Genomic DNA, 15,381 nt, shown 5'->3' with positions numbered 1-15,381 from the left:
GGAACTAGTTAGGAAGAAAAGAGCCAAGACCCTGACTGATGGGTGCACTTGGCACACTAACATTCCCTTTAAAGTGTATTTTCTACTATGGAGAGCTCTGAGACAGAAACTCCCTACTAATGATAAACTTGTCCAATTTGGAGTAGTACCAGCAGCATGTTCTTGTTGTTACAGACCAGGATTGGACAATGTAGATCACATATTTGCTTCAGGAAATTTTGCCAAGCATATTTGGCAACACTTCTCTAGCTCATGGGGGATAATGTAAGGGACCTGCCCCTTGAGAAGCATCCTGATGAAGTGGTGGACTGTCAAGTCCAATAATGAGGTTTATAAGATCATGTTGCAGGCCACTCCTATCTTTGTTTGTTGGCATATATGGAAGAATAGATGTACAAGTAAATATGGAGGAAAGAAATCTAGTACTACTAGAGTTAAATTCTCCATAGTCAAGGACCTATACATGCTGATAAACACTGCTTACCCTTACATTAAGTGGCCTCAGAGCTGGAAGGAACTGGTTCCTATGATAGAACAGTGCCAACAAGACATGAGAGTGACCAAAGTTATGTGGATCAGACCTCCACCTTCCATTGTGAAACTGAATACTGATGGGAGTGCATTAGACAACCCTGGGAAAATTGGAGCAGGGGGAATATTAAGAGATCATAATGGTAACTTAATATATGCCTTTGCTACTCCATTGGGAATGGGTACTAATAACTAGGCAGAGGTGCAGGCAGCAGCTATTGGCCTCAATTGGTGTCTCCAACATGGATATAATAGAGTGATATTGGAAGTTGACTCAGAACTATTGACTAAGTGGATGAAACAAGACCTCAAACCACCCTGGAGCATTCACAAATATGTTACAAAGCTACAATCTTTGGTCCAACAATTGGAACTCTTTCAGTGCAAACATATCTTCAGAGAAGCAAACCATCCTGCAAATACCTTATCAAAATACAGCCACAGGTTCAATGATACACAATACTTCTACAACCTCCAGCAGCTACCAAAGGAAACAAAGGGCTACATCAGGAAGCACAAGCTAGGAATGGCAAGTTTCAGAAGGAAAACTCTAAAAAAGATCAAACTATCTTCTTGACTGAACTATTTCTCAAATGTGTAATAGACTATCTATTTGTAATTTGTTTTACTCTTTATTCCAACTAGTTATCACCTATTGTAAGGGGAGATTCTCCCTTGTTTACTACTTCAGTAGCACTACTAACATACATCTAGAAGTAAGAGCTAGAGTAGTGGTGTCTTCTTATTTGTTTACCTGGTGCAGGTACTTTACACAGCTGCACCCTCAAAGAACAAGAACTTCCAACTACCACAACACACAGGAGCATATAGCAACACCAATCCAGACCAGCAACCCAATATCCAACACATGGATCCACACTCAACAGCCATAAAAAATGAAGCTTAAGTTCCAATTTTGTTTCTTGTTGGGTGCCTCTTTGTGCAGGTATCATAATACTTTGAGCCGTGGATTGGAGTTGCAGCAGCTAATTTTGGAGTTCCTGCACCAGCATCTCAACAACATCACTTGTATATACCAAAATACAGCAGCAACAGCGACTGCAACTGATCAACAGCAGCAGCCAATCAGCAACATCAACAGAGACCAGAAGCAACCAGCAACCTTCAACAAATACACCATGCTACACCAAAATGACTCCAAATTGTGCAAGATTGCAGCAAATATAACTCCTGCAGAGCCCAAGAAGTTTCAGCTCAAAAGGATAATTGGAGACGTTAGTCGAGCGACCTTGAAAATGTTAGCTGACTTAAGTCTCAAGATGGATCATTTCACAAATTGGAGCTTCCAGATTGTGAAAAAGGCCTTCAAAAGTTGTAGGATTACATCAAATATTGTATTTGAAGAGTCCAATAAGTTTCAAATAAAACGGATAATTAGAGACGTTAGTCGAGCGACCTTGAAAAAGTTAGCCGACTTAAGCCTAATGAGGGAGCAATTTGCAATTTGGAGTTTCCAGGCCTCCAAATGTTGTAGGACTACAGAAAATATAGTAATTGCAAAGCCCAAGAAGTTTCAGCTCAAACGGATAATTGGAGACGTTAGTCGAGTGACCTTGAAAAAGTTAGCCGACTTAAGGTTTGTGTCTAGTTGTTTTTGGTCTTGTTGGCTTGTTTCTATGCATTTGCAGGTGGATGGAGATACATTAAAGCACGTAAAAGTTGGGGACATGTTTACAAGCCACAACACTCAACAACTACAGCAACATGCAGCACACAAGGAGAAACTATAAGTCCACAATGGACCTTCAGAACTACATCACAGTTTCTGCTGTGTAGAAGTCTTGAAGGTACTTTTCCTCTTGTTCTTTTACTTGTGCAGACATACTTGCAACAGATGGGCTACGCAGCAACAACAGGAGTAGCAACAGTTGACAGGAACTCCATTCAAAGAGGCATAGCAATCCAACTCTGGATTCAACAATGGGCTGCTTGGTTTGTTACCTTGTCAGCAGCAACTACAATACAGAGAGGCAACAGGCTGGATTCACTGCAAGTTACAGCACTATTGGAGGCCCTTGTTTGTTTATTTGCTTGTGCAGGTACACTGAGGAGCTGCAACACTGAAGTTGAAGTTACTCTTGGACCTCGTGCACTACAAACACATAATCAAGAAACCAATAAGATAGCTGTGATGGATACAGAACCTCAGCAACAACATGGGATATTTGGGATGCTGGAGTACAACAACTTGGAGTCTTGTAGTGGAATTGTAGCATTAGACCTTGAAGCTCCTCCAATGTGGACCAACAACTACACCAACAACATCTGTAACAAAGATTCTTCAGTACAACAGAAGCAGCAAACTCTACTGCAGCAGCAGTTGTCAGAAGCAACACACAATCACAGCAACATTCAACAGTACTCATCAACAAGCAACTTACAACTCCAAAACACCTCAACATGCAGCACAACTCGCAACCTGGAAGGAAGAACATGCACACTGCAGCTTCTTTCACCTTCCATTGTTTCTGCTGTGCAGCACTTTTGCAGCAGCAAGTGGAGGCTTTTTTCATCCTTATAGCTACCCAAACCTCCCTTGTGAATGGAGTTGCAGCAGCAGCTCAACAGCAGCAGCAGATGCCAGAAGCAGTCAGCAGCCCTAAAAAACATGTAGATTCAACATACAAATTCCATCACACAACAACAACAACAATTTCCAACACTCTACACAACAAACAACAACAATCTCTCAACATATATCAGATTTGGAAGCTCCTGCAACATAGCATCCAACACCAGGAAATCCATCCTGCAGCCATCAAGAATTCTTAGGTTCCTGTTGTCTGTCTTTTTGTGCAGGTATCCTGCAAAATGGAACCTAGTGTTGGAGTTGCAACATCACTTCCATAGGATTCATTACAGCAGCAGTTTCACAGACCAACATACAGTTGTGGAGAAGACAGTCATAATAACTTGGAAGGAGATAAGCTTTTCTAACTGTGCAAACTCCAACATACCATATCCATCCACAGAGATGCAACAACCCTTCATACATATGCATGATGCAATCAACAAAAATCCAGACCAGCAACACAACACCCAATGCTTGGAGCCGCACTCAATGGCTATCAAAAATGAAACTAGTTTTCAATTTTGGTCACCATTGTGTGTCTCCTGGTTTAGTTGTACTGACCTTGAGCCTTGTGTTGGAATTGTGAGGCTAATCTTGGATTTAGGGAAAATCGATCCTCCCTTAGTTATTCTTTCTCTTCTTAGTTGCATTATACCGAGAGGAGTCCTCTCATAGATTTACTGCTTTTCTAGTACATAGATAGCACCTTTGTATCACGGATAAGTATGCCGACCTTAAAGCCGGCTTCTCATCCATCTTATTTTTGGAGGTAAGGCTTTTCATGTCCCCCTCCTTGTATTTGTTCTTTCTTTCTGCTTTATATAATGAGGAAAATTTCGACTAAAAAAAATGAAATAGGGGTGCATTAGGGTTTAAAACGGGATTGGGACCCAGATCCTCGCCTGAATGTCCAACGTGGTCAAGGCCGAGACTGGGTACTCGGATGCTTGCCATAATACATCAGTACAGTCGAGGCTGGGATTGGGTACTCGGATGATCGACTTAGCATATCGATATGATCGAGGCCAGGACTGGGTACCCAGATGCTCGGCATACTAGCAAGACGACAGAGGCCAAGGCAAGGTATTGAGATGCACCCTGATAATTCAGAACGGAGACCAGGAGTAGGTACTCGGATGCTTATAGATAATTCAGAACGGAGGCCAAGACTAGGTACCCGGATGCTCGTAGATAATTTATCCTATAGTGCCAAATATTCTCCTTTCCAACTTGATAACAACAGTACTAAGAATCTTCTCTCTAATGTGTTAATCGATATGCCACCAAAACTTGAACCAGAGCCGAAGTCAAATAATCACGAATTCTAGTATTGCCGATGTATCTCAAAATCTATGACTAGATTGAGTTATAGATGGGGTGTTCTTAAGAGCAGTGGTATCGCCTAACTAAGGTCAAACTACTAGGCACTAGCTCGCTACAACATTCTACAAGGATCTAAGTCCATCGGAGCGATGCTGGGGCATCTAAAGTAAGTTCCAATAGCCTATACTAAGGTCAACATGCTCCACAATGCCAAATATAAGAAATCATTTTCACTTAAAGTACTAAAATTCATCAGAGAGATCACATGCTTTCAATTACACGAAATACCCGATAAAAGCCTAAAATATGATTTCTAATACCTAATCTATACAGATAAGCTACCCAATCCAAATTCTATCAATCTCAACATGATTTCACTTATTCCGCCTCAATCTAAAGAAAGAAAAGTTATATTATACCTGTAGGATGAACACACGAGCTGCAAATCAAGAAATCGAAGCCTTTCCCTTCCGAGCGGCCTTTAAATGCTGTCATGCTATCAACAATAGAACCACAATGTTAATACGATTGTTATGACACTAAAATTATCAAATTTGGAGACATACCAATTTCGGAGTCTAATATTGGGAATTAAGGGACCCACTCCGTAATTCATGGAATTGACTCCGAGAATAGGCTCTAACTACTACCCCCAGCTCATGCTCCAAGAAGGAACACAATTCACACCCCAAATCAGCCCAAACACTTCATGCATTCATGATCAACCTTAAGCTTTAAGAACATAGAAATGCTGGAAAATGGAGAAAATACCATAAGCGAAGCCTTAATCCTAATTAGAAATGCCAAATCCTCTGTTAGGGTCTCGGGATTCATTCAAAACCCCGTGCGTGCAAATGAGATATGCTACCCCACCAAATTCAACATTTCAGACTCAATGGTGTAGTTAAAATTTCCATATGAAGTTGTTACGACTAAAAGTGGGTCCCACACCCAAAGGTCACTTTGAGCCAAATTCCACAATCGTCCTCGGGATTAGACTAGAAGCCTCGAGAAGCAAACAAAGGGTCATTTTAGAACTAACTTGACATTCTAGAACTAACCTCTTTGTAAAAATTTTAATCCAAGCACGTTTTTTAAGATTGTTGACCAAAGTCAATTATCAGCTAAATTTCAAAGGCAAAAGTGCCAAATGATCTTAAACTCATACTAATTGCCTCGGTACCCATGTTGAATATGTTGCTAGCCTAATTTATCCATTCTAGATCTGATGAAACCATCAGAATCACGTTCTGAGGTCATTTTTTGGAATTTATGACCAAAGTTAAATTTTTAAGTTATAAAAGCTCCAAAACAGGGAAATATGTCTAAAATCCAAACGAGCGACCAGGCGACTATGCTACCAGCGCCAGCAGGTCATAAATGACCTAGGGTCTCTAAAGGAATGCTCTAAATGACGAAATGGAAGCAGTATTAGTAAAATGACCTGAAGGGTCAGTACAATATCCACTACTAAAAGAAATTTCATCCAGAAAAGTAAAGAGAAGGATGTACTTGGAGGCTCAAATAAGCTAGGGAACTTCTCCCGTATCTCCTGCGTGGTCTCCTAGGTAGCCTACTTGATTGGACAATGGCACCACTGGACCTTAACTACCGAGATGGACCTAAAATAAAGCTGGTGAACATCTCTAGCTAGAATAGAAACTGCCTCCTCAACAAAAGTCATGTGATCATCTAACTCAACCGAAGCATACTGAAGCACATAGGACTCATCTGGAATATACCAGTGCAACATAGAAATATGAAAATCAGGATGTATAGCTGAAAATGTTGGCGGAAAAGCCAACTTATAAGCAACCTCTCCAACTCTCCTCTGAATCTCAAAAGGCCCGATATACTAGGGGATAAGCTTTCCTCTATTGCCAAATTTTATCACTCTCTTCAAGGGAGACACCTAAAAGAAAAACTAATCCCCAACCTTAAAGAGCAAGGGCCGACACCTACGATCAGTATAACTCTGGTGCCTACTTTGAGCTGTCCTCAGCCTATCCTAAATAACCCAAACCCTGGCTACGGTATCCCAAAGTAAATCGATATTGTATGGACCAAACTCTAAAAACTCAAATCAACTAACTGGAGTGCGACAATGCCTACCATATAAGGCCTCAAATGGGACCATCTGAATACTAGAGTGGTAGTTGTTGTTGTACGCAAACTCCGCCAAAGGAAAGTACTTCTCCCAATAATCCTCAAACTCTAATACACAAGCTCACAGTATATCCTCTAGAACCTAAATAGTACGCTCTGACTGACCATCGGTCTGTGAATAAAATATCGTGCAAAGATTAACCTAGGTGGCCAACTCTCTCTGAAAGGCCCTCCAGAAACTGGAAGTAAATTGAGATCCCCTAAATGATATAATGGACATCAGTACTCCGTGCAGACAGACCACCTTTTGAATAAAGATCCGAGCTAGATGATCTTCAATAAAAGAAGACCGTACTGGAAAGAAATATGCTGACTTGGTCAATCGATCAACGATGACCTAAATTCTATCATTACTTTTGGGTTTTTGAGTCAATCCCATAACAAAGTCCATGCTAATCTGCTCCCATTTCCACTCGGAAATGGGTAATCTCTGAAAAACTCTACCTGGCCGTTGATGCTTGGCCTTAATCTACTGGCAACTCAAACAACGGGATACATACTCAGCTATATGTATCCTCATGCCACACCATCAATAATATTATCTCAAATCTCGATACATGTTCGTGGTGCCTGAATGAATAGAGTACCTAAAATCGTGGGCCTCGCGAAGGATCAGATGAATAAAGTCTCCAAATCTTGGAACATAAAGGCAGCCATCAAACGGTAGTATCCCATTCAAATTTATAGAAGCCTAGCCACCCTCGCCTCACAATACTAACTCTCAAAGCTCTACCAATTCTCTATACTCAAACTATCGGCCACAAATCTAATCCAATAGAGATGATCGAGCTCCTATAAAATCCAAAATTAGTCCAAAATCTAGAAGTCTAACCTAATCATCCTATTAGCCAAAGACTGGATGTCCAAGGCTAGGGGTAGATCCATAGAAGATAAGTAAGATAAAATACCCATACTCCTCGCCTTTTTGCTTAAGGCATCCGCTACTACATTTGCCTTGCCTGGCTAGTAGAGGATAGAGATGTCATAATCGGTTAATAGCTCAATCCAGCACCGTTGTCAAGAATTAAGACCCCTCTAACTCGTAATGTACTATAAGCTGTGGTAATCTATATATATCTCACAATAGACTCTATATAAGTAGAGCCTCTACATCTTAAGCACAAAAACTACCACCGTCAACTCTAGGTCATAAGTAGGGTAGTTGCGCTCGTGAACACTTAACTGTCTAGAGGCAGATGTAATAACTCGGCTTTGCTGCATCAGTACACACCCAAGACCTACACCAGAATTATCACAATATACCAAAAAGAGTTATCCCTCAACTGGAAGAGTTAGAATAAAAGTGGTGAGTAATTCCTTGAGCTTCTGAAAGCTCGACTCACACTTCTCGAACCACACAAAGGGAACATCTTAGCCGGTTAAATAGGTTAATGGGGCTATAATGGTGGAGAAACCCTAAATGAGGCACCTATAATACCCACTCAATCCAACGAAGCTCTGAATCTCTGTAACAGATATAGGCCTAGCCCAACCACAAATAGCCTCAATCTTTGCTAGATCTACGATGATACCTTCTTCGGACACCATGTTTCCTAGAAATGCCACAGACTCCAACCAAAACTCGCACTTTGAGAATTTAGCATAAAGTTGCTAATCTCTCATAGTCTAGAGCATAACCCTCAAATGTTGCACATGATCCTCTCTACTTCTCGAGTATACTAGTATATCATTGATGAATACAATCATGAAGGAGTCAAGATAAGGCCTAAATACTTGATTCATAAGGTCCATAAAAGTTGCGGGGGTATTAGTAAGCTCAAAAGAGATCACAAGTAACTCATAGTGGCAATAACGAGTCTGAAAAGTAGTCTTAGGAATGTCAGTTGCTCTAATCCACAAATGGTGGTAGTCGAACCTCAAGTTAATCTTAGAAAAAATTGTTGCACCCTGAAGTTGGTCGAACAGATTATCGATACAAGGCATGAGGTAATGATTTTTCACCATCACCTTGTTCAACTACCTGTAATCAACACACATTTGTATAGTCTCATCCTTCTTCTTAACAAATAGGATAAGTGCACCCCACGATGACACACTCGATCGAGTAAAGCTCTTACCTAGAAGATCCTCAAGCTGCACACTGAGCTCCTTGAGCTCTGCGGGAGCCATATGATAAGGTGGTATAGAAAAGGGATTAGTGCCGAACTCCAAATCTATGGCAAAGTCAACATCTCTCTCTAGGGGTAGGCTGTGTAGGTCAGTAGGGAAGACATCGGTAAACTCCCTAACCATAGGAACTGAATGAACAGTAAGTCCTCACTGGACACATCATAAACATATGCGAAGTACTCTAAGTACCAAGATGCAACTAGCCGCCGGCCCACATAAAGGATATGATTCCACTCGGTGACCGACTATAAATGCCCTACCATAAAATTGGGGGAATGCCAGGCATGGCTAATATAATGGTCTTGGCATAAAAATCCAAAATTACATGATGAGGGGATAGCCAATTCATGCCCAAAAATAACATCAAAGTCCAGTATATCAAGTAAAATAAGATCTGCTCGAGTCTCACACCCCTGAATAGTCACCATACAAGATCTAAAACCTGATCCACTACTAAGGAATCCCCAACCAGGGTCAAAACATGCAACGACACCTCAAGTGACTCATAAGCAATACTTAAAAGGAGAACAAAATAGATAGACACATAGGAATACGTGAAGCTCGAATCAAATAAAGCTGAAGCAGTCTGCTGACAAATAAGGATAGTACCTTTGATAACATCATCTGATGCCTCAGCCTCTGCCCTCGCTGGAGTAGCATAGAAATGGATTGTTGGCCTCTCCCATGACTATCTTCCGTGCAACCTGACCTGCCACCCCGAAAACCTCCCTGAACACCTTGTTGACTATTGTTGTGGCCCTGACCCTGATGTATACCTCCTGGTAGAGGTGGCGTTATTGCTAATGGTCTAGACTAACTGGGACACTCTCTAGCCCAATGCTCCAGTGAGCCATAATAAAAGCATTCTGAAGTTGAGAGGCCTATGATAACTCATCTGTGGTAGGAAGGAAGCAGAGCTGATCCCCTTGAGCTCTACCCTGTGGTGGAACCCCCCGAATGGGGTTGACTACCCTCAAGTGTTGGTAGGGTAGCCTGAACCGACTAGCTGGACTGACCCTACTGTTACCTATCTTATTGGAACCGCTAGCGGGGCCTATCATAACTATCATAGCCCCTAGACTGGGACCCACTGTAGCTACCCTAATGTCTGGGCCTGTTATCTCTGCCCCCTTGGTACTGGTGATGAATAATCTCGATGGTACAGGCATGGTACACCACATCCAAAAAAGTGCGGCCCATAAAACCAAGTGTTTGGTCCCCAACCTCAGGTAAGGTCTTAATCTGTGCACAAAACATCATACCCACTCCTTCTCAGTAGGTAGAATCATAGTGGCATGCGCAAATGGCTAATGAAATTTGGCCTCATACTCGATGACCATCATGTGACCCTGCTCCAATCGAGTAAACTGATCCTAAAGTTAGTCCTTGGAGCTCCTAGGGATGTATCGACTAGAAAATCCTCTAAAAACTAGGCCCATGTCAATAGTAATGACCTACTTGGCTTGGACTGCAAACAAGAGCGCTATCACTGTCTGGCTTCCCTACTAAACTGGTGAGTGATAAAGTCGACGCCCCTGGACTCCACAAGACCCAAAGAGTGGAGTTGGTCCTGACAGGTAGTCAAGAACTACATGGCATCCTCACCAATGGCTTGAGAAAATATCAGGGGTGACATCCTCTGAAAGACCCCTAACATCTTCTGCTCCTATAATGAAATCACACCCTTCAAAACTATTGGCAGAGGTGCAACAACTGGTAGAGGTGGCTAGACCTCAGGTGTTGGCTGGACGAATGGATCCTGCGGTGCTGATATGCCCACCATTGGGGCCGAGGCCTATGGTACAACCCTAAAAGTCGTGAAGACCTGTGCAATAATTGTCTGTAGTAGTGGGGGAATAACTAGTACAGCTGGAGGATATGCTGCTGGTGGTGGCCCTTTCGGCTGAGGAGGAATAGGAGCGTCCTGATGCTCCTCTACCAGCTCCAGCTATATCTCTAAGTCGGGATTTGGTGCTTCTCTCCTACCTACTCTACGGGGCCAACCTCTAGGCTTACCCGACATTGGTGGGTCATCATCACTGTAGTACTGTGCGTACGAACCATCCATGCGAAAGAGTAAAACAAATGAGATTTTAGGAAACCAATAAGACACAAAAATGCATGAAATGAAACAACATAGAGATCATTCCAAATGATATCCTGTAGCCTCTCGAAGATAAGTTACAAACGTCTCCGCACCAATTTGTGAGACTCTACTAGGCGTTAGCTTTGTACAAGTGAGACCAACGAACCTGGGGCTCTGATACTATCTTGTCATAACCCAATTCCAGGTCATGATGACACCTACTATAACCCACTAGTAAGTAAGCCAACCCGTAAAATAAAACATCAAGTAATGGGTTTGAAGGGACAAACTAAACAAGAGTGGAAAATTATAAAAATAAGAAGAATGAATAAGCGAAAACAAACCAAAATATGATATAAACAACTAAAGATCCCTCCCAGAACCTAGAAGTCACAAGTATAGAGCTGCTACAAAATAAAAGATGAGTATAAGCTCCGAAAGTGGAATGAAAATATATAAAATAACTTACTAGTCTCAAAAGGCAAAAGATGGGTCATCCATACTAAAGGAGACAGAAATGATACAAAATGCCAAGTGCTCACCCTAATCTCTGAAGTTGACTACAACAGGCTCAATCTATCCATGATAATAGCTGGTACTCGGTCCTACATCACGAAAGTGGATGTAGAGTGTATTATGAGTACCAAGACAATAGGTATCCAATAGGCATCATAGGCCGACTAAGAAGAAAAGGTAAAACCAATATCAAAAGAAGGAATAAGCCTAAATAGGAATCATCATAAGCATCTAAAGTGATAAAGAGTACTATCTACGAGAACTACAACTAACTATACCTAATTGTCCCCCCATAAGCCCAATCAGAACATTCGTGTGCAAGTTTAATAAAAACCTGAATGAACCTCCATAAGCCCACCGAGCACATAGAATAGCTATAACTATCAAGGCTGGGAAACAAGAATCAATGATGTTAGGAATCAAAGAACTGTATAATTTCCAAACCTAGAATCTCCAAGAGTCAACAAACTAGTGGTGCCTTAGGGGTCAAGGTCGGGATTGGGATCCAGATGCTCGCCCGAATATCCAACGTGGCCAAGGCCGGGATTGGGTACCCGGATGCTTGCCATAATACATCAGTGCAATCAGGTCGTGACTGGGTATCTGGATGCTCACCATAACACATCGATATGATCGAGGCCAGGGTTGGGTACCCATATGCTAGGCATACTAGAAAGACGGCAAAAAAAGTAAGTAAGGCGACTTCTACATGCTTTGTTCTCTCATAGAAGACCGACTTGGAGGCTATGTGGATAGCATTCTGATTCTCACAGAACATGTCCATGAGGTTCTGATTCTCAAGATTCAAGGCTATTCCTTTCACACCGCTGGCAAATTCCACCATTTCCCCAGCTTGAATCTCGTTCAATCCATAAACACGTGCAATCCCATCTCCAACTGAGACCACTCGACCGATCTCATTTTTTTTTTCAAATCCAAGTTTGACTCTGATTAGATCCTTAGCGCAAGCGCTGGTAGAGGCTTAGTACCCAAATACTCTCCGATAATTCAGAACGGAGGCCGGGACTGGGTACCTAGATACACACAGATAATTCAGAACGGAGGCTGGGACTAGGTACCCGGATGCTCATAGATAATTTATCCCATGGTGCCAAATATTCTTCTTTCCAACTAGAAAACAACACTATTGAGAATTTCCTCCCAAATGTGTCAATCGATATGCCTATAAAACTTGAACTAAAGCTGAAGTCAAACAATCATGAAGTATAGACCGCTAGACGCATCTCAAAATCTATGACTAGATTGAGTTATAGATGGGGTGTTCTTAAGAGTAGTGGTATCGCCTAACTAAGGTCAAACTACTAGGCACTAGCTCGCTACAACATTCTACAAGGATCTAAGTCCATCGGAGCGATGCTGGGGCATCTAAAGTAAGTTCCAATAGCCTATACTAAGGTCAACATGCTCCACAATGCCAAATATAAGAAATCATTTTCACTTAAAGTACTAAAATTCATCAGAGAGATCACATGCTTTCAATTACACGAAATACCCGATAAAAGCCTAAAATATGATTTCTAATACCTAATCTATACAGATAAGCTACCCAATCCAAATTCTATCAATCTCAACATGATTTCACTTATTCCGCCTCAATCTAAAGAAAGAAAAGTTATATTATACCTGTAGGATGAACACACGAGCTGCAAATCAAGAAATCGAAGCCTTTCCCTTCCGAGCGGCCTTTAAATGCTGTCATGCTATCAACAATAGAACCACAATGTTAATACGATTGTTATGACACTTAAATTATCAAATTCGGAGATAGACCAATTTTGGAGTCTAAAATCGAGAATTGTGAGACCCACTCCGTAATTCATGGAATTAACTCCGAGAATAGGCTCTAACTACTACCCCCAGCTCATGCTCCAAGAAGGAACACACTTCACACCCCAAATCAGCCCAAATACTATCGTGCAATCATGATCAACCTCAAGATTTAAGAACTTAGAAATGCTGGAAAATGGAGAAATTACCTCAAGGGAAGCCTAAAATCCTAAAATCCACATTTATGAGTGGATTTTATTTAGTTCTACATTAAAAATGTGGCAAATCATAAATTCCACCTAGATCCAAAATTTGTTTGACGGGTATTCATAACCAAATCAAAGTTTGAGGGCTTTTTTTTAGATCTAAAAGTGGAATGACGTTATTTGTGAGTCATTTTTGATACACTAGAGATATTTTTGACTCCTTTGTGTTGTATAAATTAATTTAAGATCATTGTATGAATCCTATAAACTTCAAATTCTAAATTCTCTTCTACATATGATGACAATAACAACTTGAAGTGGAGACTAGTAAAGCTTTTGTTTTATGTTCCAAAGTTCTGCGCCCTAAAATTTGATCTAAAAGCAGAATAGAATGGATTAGATATAGCAAATAGACTATTAACAACCATGGGATTTTATTTAAAGTTGGTTTTATGCACAAAAGAATGGTAAAATCAATTGGCGTTTTCCGTTGGCTGACTGCTAAGGCCTCCGACTAGAAAGCTTATGCTAAAATAATCAAGAATCAGCCTTGTCTTCTGATCTCTTGTACTCTGGCTTCAGCTCATAAGTGCCTTGATGAGCGCCCTTATTGTTGTAGATGCAGAGAATTTTGAGCATGTCTTTCATAAATTGCTCTGGTTGGTCAGTCTCATGGACCAGCTGTTTCAGAGTCCAATTTGGTTGCCTCTCAAAGAGTTTGAACATGATTTCTTCCATTTCGTCACGGTCCCTCCTTGTTCTTTTCATTTCTAATCCTTTACTTGGCACCTTTTTGTTATCTGCAGATCCAGAAGCCTTAGTTTCGAATAATCCAGGCATAGGCCTCATATGTTTTGCATTATCATTGTCAATAACCTGAATTTGTCTACTTTTCGTCATGTACTTATTGGTCCTTTCACGGCAAAGTTTTCCATAGTTCTCAATGTTTTCATGATAAGGCTTCATGTCAAATTTGTGATATATCTTTCCTTCCACGGAAACCCTTCCTTGACCTGACTCAGAAAATATAGACATTGGAATAAAATCTGTCGACATGTCCATGGAGTAGTGAGTGGGCATGTTACCAGATGAAGTTCCATCCAAATCCATGGTAAACTGAGTTGCATCATTGGTGAGGAGAGGGTCAACGACAACGGTGACTTTTGCAACAGGTCCAGGAGAAACAGCGGAAGAAAGAGGAGTTGAAGAAGAAGAGTGTTGATGTTGTTCAAAGAATCGAGAGACAACGGTAGGGCATTTCATCAACCACACACGTCGGTCTGCATTTCTCGTCTCCAAATGGTCGTTCATCGTAACACCGTGCACGGTGGTCTTAGGAGTCGTTCCGGTGATTTTCTCCGCCATGTATGTGTGGTTGGGTTCCTCTCTTAACATGTGAGGGAAACCAGATTTTGTGATTATTTAAGGAAATCCACCCTTCTCTCTAACAAACCATGCAACAAAAAGGGAAAAACATATAGCTATCGTTTGGGTATGCATTTGTAAAAATATTATACAATACTTGGTAAGTATAGATTAAAACAAATTGAGACCTCTTATTAGAAATTAGTTTAAGCTTATTAAACCAAATGTGAAATCATTTACAAATTCAATGAATTAAAGATAATATATATTTTTTGGTTTTCCACAGATTTTTGGAGTCTGGACTTAGTTCAAAAATAATATTTTAAATTTCTATTCTTTGATTTATTTATTTTTAATATTTAATTTAGCTTTTCAACCTTGTGTGGATCTCAATATCTCATGTTATGATAAATTAATATGATTTTTATGTAACTATGCTATTTAATAAATTTTACCATATAAAAGATTCCAGTTTAAGAGATAAAATGCATTGCTAAGTCTCAATTGGCAAAATAATTTTTTCCAAGAATAGATGGTACAATTAATTTTTAGTCCTAAATTTTATAATAATAATATCACTAATAATATAACTTTTATTGTTCCTATTTTTAGGTAGGTTGTATCTATGTTTGTTCCTAAATTTTATAATAACAATCTGTCTTATTTTTTGCTATTCT

General features: G+C 40.6%; 1 protein-coding gene across 1 annotated transcript; it reads right to left on the bottom strand.

Moving 5' to 3' along the window:
- Positions 1-13,876: 13,876 nt before the first annotated feature.
- LOC129875925 (uncharacterized) lies at positions 13,877-14,704 on the bottom strand. The gene has a single exon (XM_055951165.1). It carries the CDS (start codon positions 14,702-14,704, stop codon positions 13,877-13,879), a length of 828 nt encoding a protein of 275 aa, XP_055807140.1.
- Between the last annotated feature and the right edge of the window lie 677 nt (positions 14,705-15,381).

This window comes from Solanum dulcamara, chromosome 12 (genome assembly GCF_947179165.1).
Source record: "Solanum dulcamara chromosome 12, daSolDulc1.2, whole genome shotgun sequence".
In the NCBI taxonomy this organism is placed as follows: domain Eukaryota; kingdom Viridiplantae; phylum Streptophyta; class Magnoliopsida; order Solanales; family Solanaceae; genus Solanum; species Solanum dulcamara.
The sequence above is the reverse complement of the archived record's forward strand: the minus strand, read 5'-3'. Positions and strand labels throughout refer to the sequence as shown.

What these genes read in the sequence shown, in the direction of transcription:
- LOC129875925 (XM_055951165.1), bottom strand. Translation starts at nt 14,704, where the DNA reads ATGGCGGAGAAAATCACCGGAACGACTCCTAAGACCACCGTGCACGGT.